The sequence below is a fragment of the Sceloporus occidentalis genome, unplaced genomic scaffold (genome assembly GCF_023333645.1).
Source record: "Sceloporus occidentalis isolate IW3139 unplaced genomic scaffold, rSceOcc1.0.p SCAF_100, whole genome shotgun sequence".
In the NCBI taxonomy this organism is placed as follows: Eukaryota; Metazoa; Chordata; class Lepidosauria; order Squamata; family Phrynosomatidae; genus Sceloporus; species Sceloporus occidentalis.
In genome coordinates this window covers 3,736,966-3,748,729 of record NW_028317080.1, presented here as the reverse complement: position 1 = coordinate 3,748,729, position 11,764 = coordinate 3,736,966, and the positions used below count along the sequence as shown (strand labels likewise).

Here is an 11,764-nt window from a genome sequence, read left to right as displayed (position 1 = left end):
TCTGATGCAGGGCTCCTCGGTGTACCACCACGGTCAGCGTGGGGGCAGGAGGTGGAGCCACTCGCTCCGTGTCGGCGGGAGCACATTGTGGTCCGCACAGGCAGACGTCGGGCATGCTCGGATTGGCTCAGTCTCGCGACTGCCTCTGGGGCTTTTAGCTTATTAACATGTGGCTAATAATTATTCACTGGGATAGCCCTGGCTCAATTGAGCAATCAGGGCGGCATGTGGTTGTGGGGATAAGGGCTCATACAAAGGTCAGTCAGATAGAGCAGGACAGGTCAAAAGTTCAGAAAAAAAAGCTACAATCTTCTAGCTGTGCTCACACCGCTTAGTTCGCCCCCGCTTTTTTGCCTGCCTTGCGCATGAGGGTGCCTTGCGCTCCTGGGGATGCCTCCTGCCTGCAAAAGGTGTGAATTTGCTCTATAAATAGCACCGTTTTTGAGGTGCTGCACATTGCCTGTGGCGAATGGCAAGCTGTCTGCACTGACCTCTTACGAGTGTCTGGTAGGCAGCAGCATAGACGTGGAGGAGCTTCTTTTCTGGCAAAGAATATTATTTATGAAGTTGTCGTTACTCAATCTAAGTGTTCTATGGTGATCCCAACTAGGGGGCATACTATTTTTTTCAAAAGTGTAAATGAGCTTATTTGGTTATTTCTCTTTTTAAGTATATGAAATATATTGCTACATGAGTGTGCAGTTTATTGCTATTAATTTTCTGCCATTATAGCTGGATGTATTTTTAAAATAAATATTTAATTTTTTTTAGATTGATTCCAAATTTTGGGTTGAATTTTTTTAGTTCTTTAAAATCAGATCTGTCTAAATACAGAAACCCACCAAGCATAAGATGCTTCGAATTTGTATATACAACTGTCACAGGGGTCGGCAAGGTTTATTTCTTTTATAATATTGTTTTCAATTACATTTATTCACATTGGTGATTATATAGCAAAGTACCTTAGTTTTTTTTAATTCAAACGTTTTTAATTCAAACGTTAATAAAGAGACATTCAGAGATACAGTATTTATCATGCCTATACAGGTATTCTAGTATATTCTTCAATTGGAGGTCATTGGGATGGGTTGTCCTTCTCCCTCTCTAAAGCCTTAGATGAGTTTAGAGATAAAAATCAATTGAAATCTTTTGCAGGATTCCTTAGAGATTCTTTGAAGCAGCTCACTCAGCTTACCTTTACCTTGGTCCTAACTGTTGGCAATAGTTTCAGGAAGATGATACTGTTTACTGTGGGACTTCTGGTGTGAAAATATGTTCTATTTGGATCTCTGGTTAATGTGTAATCAGCTAGCTAACAGACCAACAAAAAAATATATATACATACCTTTTCTTTCTTTCAAACATATCCACTATTGACTTCTTCACTGTTTTTTATCTTCCCTTTGGATATGGACACTATCCAGCTTTCTGTTTGCCTTTTCCTCCTCATTTCATTTATCATTTCAACATGGAAAATGTACAAGAGAAGATGGCGTTTACCACCAGGACCCTTACCGTTGCCACTTCTGGGAAACCTGTTGCAAGGGGCAACTAAACTGTATGAAACTCACAATAAGGTAAGGCTACTTTCAGATAGTTGGAAAGATCCTTAAACTTTAGGCACTAATTTACTAAGATTTTAGTTAATGTAACATTCGCGTTCCATCTGAAGAAGAAACCTTTTTATAGTTGTGGATTAAGTTTATAAATACTTTTTATTGTATCAGTCTAAAATCACAACGTTTTATATTACATATTAGGGAAATTGTTATGTTATGATATGTTAACATCCATCATCTCAAAAGTTTCATTAAAGTATCTGTGCCGTGTAAACTTTGTCTACTAATTTCTAATATGTTTACATAGGTTGGTAGATACATTTCATATCGTTATCTAATGCTAAACATAGCAGTTTTAAGGCAGGGAAGCTTGTCAAGAGTGGAGAACTGCAAGCCACAGCTGAGCCAATGCCAACTCTTAGTTGACTATGGTCTTTTGATCTTCACTAGACCTCTCTTTCAACTGCAGTAAACAAGTAACATGGACTTCATATTAATAACAAAGCAAAAAGAAAAAACATTGGTAAAATAGATAACACATTTCAGCAAAATAAGTTAGAGTGGTTAACATTTAACTAAATAGAATATAGCACAGAACAAGTGGAACTTTAAACTGTCCCATTTAGTGTGTTATAAAGGTCAAATCTTTGAGAGCTATTCTCAGAGGATAATACAAACATACCAATTATTGATGGATGCATCAATACCCAGGGTGATCAGCCCTATTTAACGCTGTAATACCAATGTCTGTATCCTTTATTTCTATGTCATTAGTAGTTTGCCATATATACCTTTACTTAGCTGCTTTTTAACTTACTTGCGTGATTGTAGGTTACTTCCTCATATCAAAGTGTGACCGCTTATATCACAGCTAGCATGCAGGAGTATCCAGATGTCCATGTATCTACAGTGTCCTATGCTGCTGAATAGGGAGGTGGAGAAATATGACACCCTGTAGATTGGTGTTCTTAGTTGCTCTAACACTCACTCACTGCAGTATCATACACAAGTACCAAAACTCTAACATCCACACCCTGAGCAGTAGTAGACCGAGAGGCACGACTTGCTGAATACCACTGACCACAGGGTGTGATAAACCAAATAGACTTCTGAAGAGCAGCGGGAGCACAAATCCAGTAACAGGGATAACCCTAGGTACAATGAGCTTATAGCAAAGTTCATATACAGTAGGCAGGCAGCACACATAGTAAACAGAAAAAGGGCGGTAGGCAAGAAGCAGAGTTCTTACGTGGTAAACAGTTTGGTAGGCAGACAGCAAGATTCACAGATCAAAACAGGGTCAAGGTCAAAATCAGAGTTATGAAGCAAAAATAACAAATAAAACACTGCACAGGAACAAGCTCACTGTATAAGAGACAACAAAACTACTGAGGACACAAAAACTCTGTCCCATACTTCTCCTCTCCCAGACTACAGTAACCCTGCATTTACCCCTGACAGCACAAAACACTGACACACACACACACACTCACTCACTCATGTAAACGCCATACACTAACACAATATGCTGACACACCTTTCATTACCACACATATTCCAGCATACAGTAGCACTCACCTACATGCCAGCAGCATACACTCACACATGCTAACACCATACACTCACTAATACCGTACACCTGCACATACATATACATACTCACTCTCCTTCAGCTACCCTCTTCACAGCTTTCCCTCTAACTCAGTTCTTGTATCAATACATTCATTTTCTCTCTGCCCCCCCTGCAGCTCTTGTTCTTTCTGTCTGTCTGTCTCCCACTCTTATGGCTTTACAGTTCCCCCTCCCTCTTTCCTTACATGAGTCCATTCTTCAGACAGCTCACACTAACGTGCTTCTACTGCTGGGTCATGTAAAGTAAATGCCTGTTTTGACTGCACTATGCAAAAAACACCCTTCCTATGATCGCATTAAGGTTTTTATCTGCCTGAAGACCAAAAACTGTCATTCTTTCCTGGTGACTGCTGTCAAATGTGCATCACACAAGACGTTAAGATAGAGCATGTAGTCCAACGATTTGTAATGAATAATGCAGATGTACCGACAGAATGTTATGTTGCTTTTCAAAAATAGTTGTTTTTTGTAGGCTATTACAGTACAATAATAAAATTGTGCAAATGTCACAAATAGATTAAGGATTTTTTTTTTTTTAAACTGCAAATATATTCTATGGTGAAACAGATGTTTAGAATCTGAGATATATTTTGGATAAAATAATGAAAAAAAAAGTTTCCATTTTTAGTAAAAAGGTTTACTGGAGCTGGAGCAGTGATATAGAAATACATATTAGTATAGAAATACATAGTAGCTGAGATGTATTATTGTACTGATCTGTTTTTTTCCAGTTCAGTAAGCAGTATGGCCCAGTTTTTACTGTATGGCTGGGTACTTCACCAGTGGTGGCACTCTGTGGGTATGATGTTGTCAAAGATGCATTAATTAAGTGTTCTCAGCAATTCAGTTTTCGGGGATCCATTCCAATATCAGAAAAACTCAGCAAGGGATATGGTAAGTGAAAAACACAGCCATTTTTCAATGAAGGCTCATTGCCAGTTATTGACCATGGAGACAGTGACTTATCTCGAAAAACAATGCCTTTTATCGGATAAAATTCTAATTCTATATAATGATGAAATGAACAATAGCATATGGAAGATTATAAAGTACACCCAATGACTGGTAGTGTCCTAGGTTCCACCATTTGGGGGGGGGGGATTTACTCAACATATGGTACTACAGTGTCAGGGGTGAGCTTAGAGTTAGTGGTTAAAAAAAAAGGAGGGTGGGAGATAGTGTCTAATTTAATATTTGGTTTGGCATAAGTATTGCAGAGCCATAACTTCTGTGGGACAAGAAGGCCAACTGTCTCGGGCACAGTAAGGTGTGGGGTGCAAACCAGTTATTTAAGGGGCTAAACCTAAAATATCCAAAAGAATTACACTCATTGACACCCATAAAAAAACAGGATATAAGTAATTATTATATTTCTTTACTTTTGCTAAGAGGTGTGATGTTAACAGTTAAATACCATCTCTTTCTTTTATTTAGGTATCATAACCACTAATGGTAAACGTTGGCATCAAATGCGAAAATTTACAGCGCTTACTCTCAGGAATTCTGGAATGGGAAAGAGGTCCATGGAACAAAGAATACAAGAAGAGGCTGTATTCCTTATCCAAGCTATATCAGATAAACATGGTACAATTCACCATTGACAGCACCTCCATACACCCAAAAGCATTATTATATCATTACATTAGTTTTATTTCCAAAGCTATTCCCCTTTTTATTATAGCACATTAGACGGCCTACATGAGAAGCAGGGGAAGCTTGGTGCCTTCTGGCTTAGTGGCAGATATAGCTGAAGGGCCCCCCTGGGCCGTTGCCCTCACCCTAGTGGCTAACTTACACACTAGCACACATACATACACGCTTACAGATACACATACCTACTGTAAGACAAACACTTACACTCTATTATAACATCATGCTATCATTCACATCTCACATTTACACATCACACCTTGCCTGGAGCCTTTCCTTTTAACTGCTGGTGCACTGTTAGACTGGCCCTATTTCAAGGATTTTGAACAGGACCTGAAGAGAAGACATTCCTAAATGCACAGTAGCTCTGTTAACAAGATCCCACTCAGAATTCTCCATACCCTTGCTCAATGATGTTTTTAATAATGTCAATTGCTGATCATTTATCTGCTAGTACCCAAAGGTATTCTGGTTAACATTTGCTATTAAATTTGATTCTCTACTTTTGTAAACACAAACATATTTTGTTGGACAGGGGATGCATTCGATCCTCATACTCTTCTCGGGAGGTCGGTTAACAATGTTATCAACTTGACTGTGTTTGGCAAACGTTGGCAGTATGAAGATAAACAATTCCTGAAGTTCCTTGAAACAACTAACAATTTGTTTAACTTCATTCGCGCACCTATAGGAGTGGTCAGTGCTGTTTCTTTATTACAATTAAAATATATAAGTACCTTTATTAATAATAGTATAGTTAAATGGAAATATTTATCTCTTTCCTAGTTGAATTTGTTTACTGGTGGTTGAACCAACATTGACAAAGATGTAAAGTTACATAAGGTTTATGACATCAGAGGTTAAGTTACTTTATATATTTTTCTATGCTGGCCCAATAAAAAGTGTAAACTTTAATTAAGGACTTAACTTTTACAATGATATTTGTAGAAATTAGCCAAAGAAAAATTTAATTAACCACAATGCCAGAAACCCATGGCCTTTGCAATGAGCATCTTATCTCAATTCTGTACTGACAGTCAGCTGCGATGTACTTGAGTGACACTACATACCGGTATGTCTCTTGCAGGCATATAGTGCATTTCAGAAGGTAATGCAATACCTACCAGGCTCTCACCAGAAGATATTCCAAGATTGTGAACGTATTAAATCTTTAATCCATGATCAAATCAACTCACACAGAGAAACATTGGATGAGGATTCACCTCGAGACTATATTGACTGCTTTCTCATTAGGGCTAACAAGGTGAGCTATAACTATTACTAGTATGAGATTAAACAAGTGATTTTTACCATATGTTTGTTGAACAATGAGTCCTCATCTCCATATTTGATGTACCCCTTTTTAAAATCAACGAAATCCTTACCATAATTACTGTGGTAAACAATGCAATGGTTCTGTCTTTATCACCCAGAAGGACACGCTGACTAATTAAAGTCTATTGATCAACAGACTTCGGTACCATTGCTAAAAGAATCAGCTCAGTGGGGGTTTAAGTAGGAAAGGTTACCTAAAATATCACAAGGGGCAGCCATAACAGCCTCCGTGTGTGCAGATAAAGGATGGTTTTTCCAATATAATGAGACCCCGTATTAAATTTTACTAGCATTTATGTTAATTCCTCTGATTTATATTGAATTATCCTATAAGAATTGCTAGTATTGCAGAACCAATTCAATGTATGCAGATTTGGAGTGTTTTAAAGCAAATATTAAGCTCTGATTTACCTTTTTTGGTAAGTCGTTTTGTGAGTATGACATTGAGTAAACATTCATACCTCCTATGTGCTTGACTATGTTTTTCAGGAACAGTGGCTCTGGGAGAGTGAGTTCTGTATAGAAAATTTGATCAGTTTAGTTTTTGAATTGTTCATGGCTGGGACTGAAACTACAGCCAACACCCTTCAGTTCGGACTTCTGGTTATGATAAAATTTCCACATGTCCAAGGTGAGATTAAAACATCAGATCTAATAGAGTAATGTGCTTTTACATCTTGTAAAGTACAACATTGCAGCCTAAATCATGCGCTGTCAAAGTGACATAGCCAAATAAATACATATTTTATTTTATGCACGCTTACTGCGATTTTGGGATATTGATTAACTGCACCATATTCACCATCACAAGACCACCTTATAGTAATTAAGTAAATGTGATGGAATGATTGAACAGGACAGGTGACCAGGAACCCTTGCAACGGTGCCATATATTTAATTATTTTTGTCTCAATTACTCCTTTTTAACTTATTCAAAGATCTATTTGCAGTTTCAAAATAATTTATTCTTATCGATAACATTTAGAAAACACATTTTATGTCTAGCTTATATCAATTTAACCAATTGTGTAAATAAAATCACTCCTTATATTTGCTGTTAGAAAGACTCATTGCCAAAGAGAGTAAGACAAACCCCAAAATGTTCTTTAACTATATAAATAGTAAAAAGTTTAAAAATGAAAGCGTTGGCCCCTTAAAAAGTAATGAAGGAGAAGTTATAGACGGGGATCAGGAGAAAGCTAATCTATTAAATATATTCTTCCCTGCTGTTTTCACAGAGGAAAATGAAATGCCAGGTAATATACAGCAGGATGAGATAACTGCCCCAGTACATGTCGCCTGTCTAACCCAGGAAGAAGTGCAGTGCCGCCTAAAAAAAAATCAAAATAGACAAATCACCAGGTCCAGATGGCATTCACCCCCGCGTTCTAAGGGAGCTAAGTAATGTAATAGACAGACCCCTATTTCTAATATTCAAGGACTCTATAGTGACAGGGTCTGTTCCCCAGGACTGGCGCATAGCAAATGTTGTGCCAATATTCAAAAAGGGGACAAAAAGTGACCCGGGGAATTATAGGCCTGTTAGTTTAACTTCTGTTGTGTTTAAACTGTTTGAGGGTTTCCTAAGAGATGCTATTTTGGAGTATCTCAATGAAAATAAGTGTATGACTCCATATCAGCATGGGTTTACAAGGGATCGGTCCTGTCAAACTAACCTGATCAGCTTTTATGAGGAGGTGAGCTCAAGACTGGATCGGGGTGAATCGCTGGATGTCGTATATCTTGATTTTTCCAAAGCATTTGATACGGTGCCACATAAAAGGCTGGTACATAAAATGAGAATGCTTGGGCTGGGGGAGAATGTGTGTATGTGGGTAAGTAACTGGCTCAGTGATAGGAAACAGAGGGTGGTTATTAATGGTACATACTCTGAGTGGGTTACTGTTGCTAGTGGGGTACCACAGGGGTCAGTTTTGGGTCCTATTCTTTTAATATATTTATTAATGACCTTGTAGAGGGATTGTATAGTAGTCTTTGCAGACGATACTAAGCTCTGTAACGTGGTTGACACAATAGAGGACAGTGCACGATTACAAATGGATCTGCATAGGTTGGAGGCTTGAGCTGGGATGTGGCAGATGAGGTTCAACACAGATAAATGTAAGGTTATGCACATGGGGAAGAAAAATCCAGGCTGGGAATATGTATTAAATGGGAAAACACTGGGGACAACTGACATGGAAAAGGACTTAGGAGTTTTAGTTAACAGTAAATTTACCTGTAGCGACCAGTGTCAGGCAGCTGCTGCTAAGGCAAATAAAATCATGGGGTGCATCAAAAGGGGCATAGATGCCCACGACAAGGAAATAATTCTACCACTGTACAAGTCACTAGTCAGACCACACATGGAATACTGTGTACAGTACTGGGCACCAGTGTACAAGAAAGATATAGTGGAGCTGGAGAGGGTTCAAAGACGGGCAACCAGAGTAATAAGGGGAATGGGAGGACTACAGTACCCAGAAAGATTATCAGAATTAGGGTTATTTAGTTTGGAAAAAAGACGGCTTAGGGGGGATTTAATAACTATGTATAAATATATAAGGGGAGAGTACAGAGATCACTCCCAGGACCTATTTATACCCAGGACTGTATCTATAACAAGGGGACATCCTCTACGGCTGGAGGAAAGAAGGTTTCTACACCAGCACAGACGGGGGTTCTTTACAGTAAGAGCGGTGAGATTATGGAACTCTCTGCCAGAGGAAGTGGTAATGGTAAACTCAATAAAAGAGTTCAAAAGGAGCCTGGACGTGTTTCTTGAAAGCAATAATATTACAAGTTATGGATATTAGATTAATAGGGACAGAACGCTGATCCAGGGATTTATTCTGATTGCCATATTTGGAGTCGGGAAGGAATTTTCCCCCTGGTATGGGGCAATTGGCATCTGCTTCATAAGGGTTTTTTTTGCCTTCCCCTGGATCAACACAGTAGGGACATAATATGTATATAGGTTGAACTTGATGGACTTTGGTCTTTTTTCAACCTTATGAACTATGTTACTATGTAATGCCTTGGACTCATTCAGACTACATCAACAAAGAGCAACTGTAAAAATATCAGAAAACAATTTCCACTTACGTGTTTTTTTACACATTAGTCTGGAGGCAAGAGGTAGAGGTAGAGATAGAGGTATTATATGCTTCTCAAACCTATTGAATTTTACAATCAGACTTCTGGCAATAGAAAATGTTCTCAATAAAATTAGGCATGTCAAAAGAAAGATAACAATGAGTAACACTCAACAAGCATCCTAATTAAGCCATCTTAATGACCAACAACATCTACAGAGCGGGGTCATTTTCTCATTTTGTACCAGTTTGTTATGGTGTGTGATTTTAAATTATTTTACTGACTCTGTTGAAACAATGCTGGCGCTATATAAATTAATATAATGGAATGAGATCATCTTTTATTGCAGACACTAATGGACAGGCATTTAATTGTACAATCATTTCCATAAGAAGACCATCTATGACTAGCAAACCTGAAAGCTGCATTACTTACATTATGTTCATTACAATGTTCTGCAGCCATGCAGGGAGATCTTGTTATATAATGTTTATGCGCTTTTTGTATTTGCTGAGTTTTTGCTTGAATCTTGCCTTTTTTCTTTAGAACGTGTACAAAAAGAAATAGATTCTGTAATTGGCACAGAACGTTTACCTAAACTGGCAGACCGCATCCAGATGCCTTATACAAATGCCGTGCTGCATGAAATCTTGAGGTTCTTGGATCTAGTGCCATTGGCACTGCCTCATGTGGTGATGGAGGACATATTCTATAGAGGTTTCAATATTCCTAGGGTGAGAAATTCAATGACTCATTACAATTAAATGTTTACACAGAAATGATAATATTATTGAGATGGGGGAGATCTATGTGGTGACTGTACAAACTTATTCAATGGTTATGTTTAAGGCAGCTTAATCAGTTCATGAGGGCCAAGATAGGGAAGATAGGGAAAAATGAGGGGGGGGGTACTAACATTGGAGAGAGAGGAAGGGGTCTGATATTATAAAAAGGTGAACAAAAATATATGTGGTCACTGGCAAGAGTTTAACTATGGCACCATCATTAAAGATGGTTTTTGGTTGAAAGACAAATTAGTAGCTTTATCAATTGTGCTTAATCATAGATGTCTATTTTGAGTAGCCTAGTGGGCTAATAAGGATAATGCTGCTGTAATCTTGATTAGTTTGTAGCTCAAAATGTCAATAAATGCCTATGCATTTTGTCTATGAGCAAAAATCAAGCATCAATGTGTTGTTTTCTATTCTCCAATAGGGAACAACTATTTTTCCTGTTCTTGGTTCTGTATTATCTGACCCTGGCTGCTGGGAGACTCCTGACAAATTTAATCCAGGACACTTTTTGGACCACAAAGGACAATTCTGCATGAATTATGCATTTATTCCCTTTTCAGCGGGTACAAAGCTAATACATATTTGTAGAATAAAATATTGTGTGTTTTAAATAATATACGAAAGGTGCAATACCACAGAGGAGAGGACAAAGGACATTGAAAAGCATACAGTTCTAAAAGACATGTATGTTTTGTAATAGGGTTACTTATTGATTACAAGAAAAAGATTTGGAATGGACGAAAAACAAAGGATAACTAAATACAAAGTAAATAGGTGCAATGATTTTCATTAGGTTCCTTTATAGTGGAAGACCCATTTTGTTTTAGGGATCATCTGTCAGTCATTGCAGTTGTAGAACATCAATAACTTTTCACGTTATTTTGCTACATATATAAATGCAATGTCATGCACACTGACAATGAAGCTAAGATCCCTAACGTATAGAATTCTGACAGCTCAAAAGGAGTAACCCTATTACAAAGTGCACAGAGTTGAACAAGTTAATTTTGTAAGAAATGCTTATATCCTACTCTTGAAAATGTGTCTTGTGTTGGGTGATCAAAGTATGTTGCCTATCCAGAAATGCACTAATATTGAATGTTTTACATAAACTGACTTTAGGACCTGTATTGGTATATTCTGGCCTAGGCCAACTAGGGTTGGAGTGAGATGTGACATCATAACCAAGTTCTCAGCATAGAGCATTGGAGCCATGGAGGTAAGATCTGGGAGCACAAGGTTTGTTTTAACTTTCTCAAAATTATGCCCTACAGGAAAACGAATATGTCCGGGGGAAGAAGTAGCACGTATAGAAACCTTCCTGTTCCTCACTTCTCTGCTTCAGAAATTCACATTCAGAGCAATAAATCATCCAGACAACATTGACCTGAACACACTAAGGAGGGCCTTTCGAAAACATGGGCTCCAGTATCATTTAAAAGCATGCCCTCGAACTCATGCTACTGATATAATACATGGAAATATAATATGACACAAGAAGGGATACATTTTATTGAGAGGAAAAGCTGCTTTATTTATAAATGGCAGTTTAAATAATTATTGGAATCAGAATTTGAATTGACAGCAATATCATATGTCACAAAATGATATATAAATAAGACTTTATATTACCAATCCAACTTTGCAATATAACTGATAAAGTTGAATATTTCCTTCAAAATAGTCAAGATTAAGAGT

General features: G+C 37.8%; 1 protein-coding gene across 1 annotated transcript; it reads left to right on the top strand.

Annotated features, from left to right (window-relative positions):
• Positions 1-1,409: 1,409 nt before the first annotated feature.
• On the top strand, positions 1,410-11,558 carry LOC149284076 (cytochrome P450 2C16-like). Its single transcript, XM_089497238.1, has 9 exons — positions 1,410-1,577; positions 3,923-4,085; positions 4,626-4,775; positions 5,377-5,537; positions 5,929-6,105; positions 6,666-6,807; positions 9,819-10,006; positions 10,488-10,629; positions 11,341-11,558. The coding sequence occupies exons 1-9, from the start codon at positions 1,410-1,412 to the stop codon at positions 11,556-11,558; spliced, it is 1,509 nt and encodes a 502-aa protein (XP_089353364.1).
• Positions 11,559-11,764: the final 206 nt, after the last annotated feature.

Excerpts from the sequence above, each read along its gene's own strand:
- LOC149284076 (XM_089497238.1), top strand. The coding sequence starts at position 1,410 with ATGGACACTATCCAGCTTTCTGTTTGCCTTTTCCTCCTCATTTCATTT. Across the intron at positions 6,106-6,665 it reads TTCTCATTAGGGCTAACAAG|GAACAGTGGCTCTGGGAGAG; the intron begins GTGAGCTATAAC and ends TATGTTTTTCAG. Across the intron at positions 10,630-11,340 it reads ATTTATTCCCTTTTCAGCGG|GAAAACGAATATGTCCGGGG; the intron begins GTACAAAGCTAA and ends TATGCCCTACAG.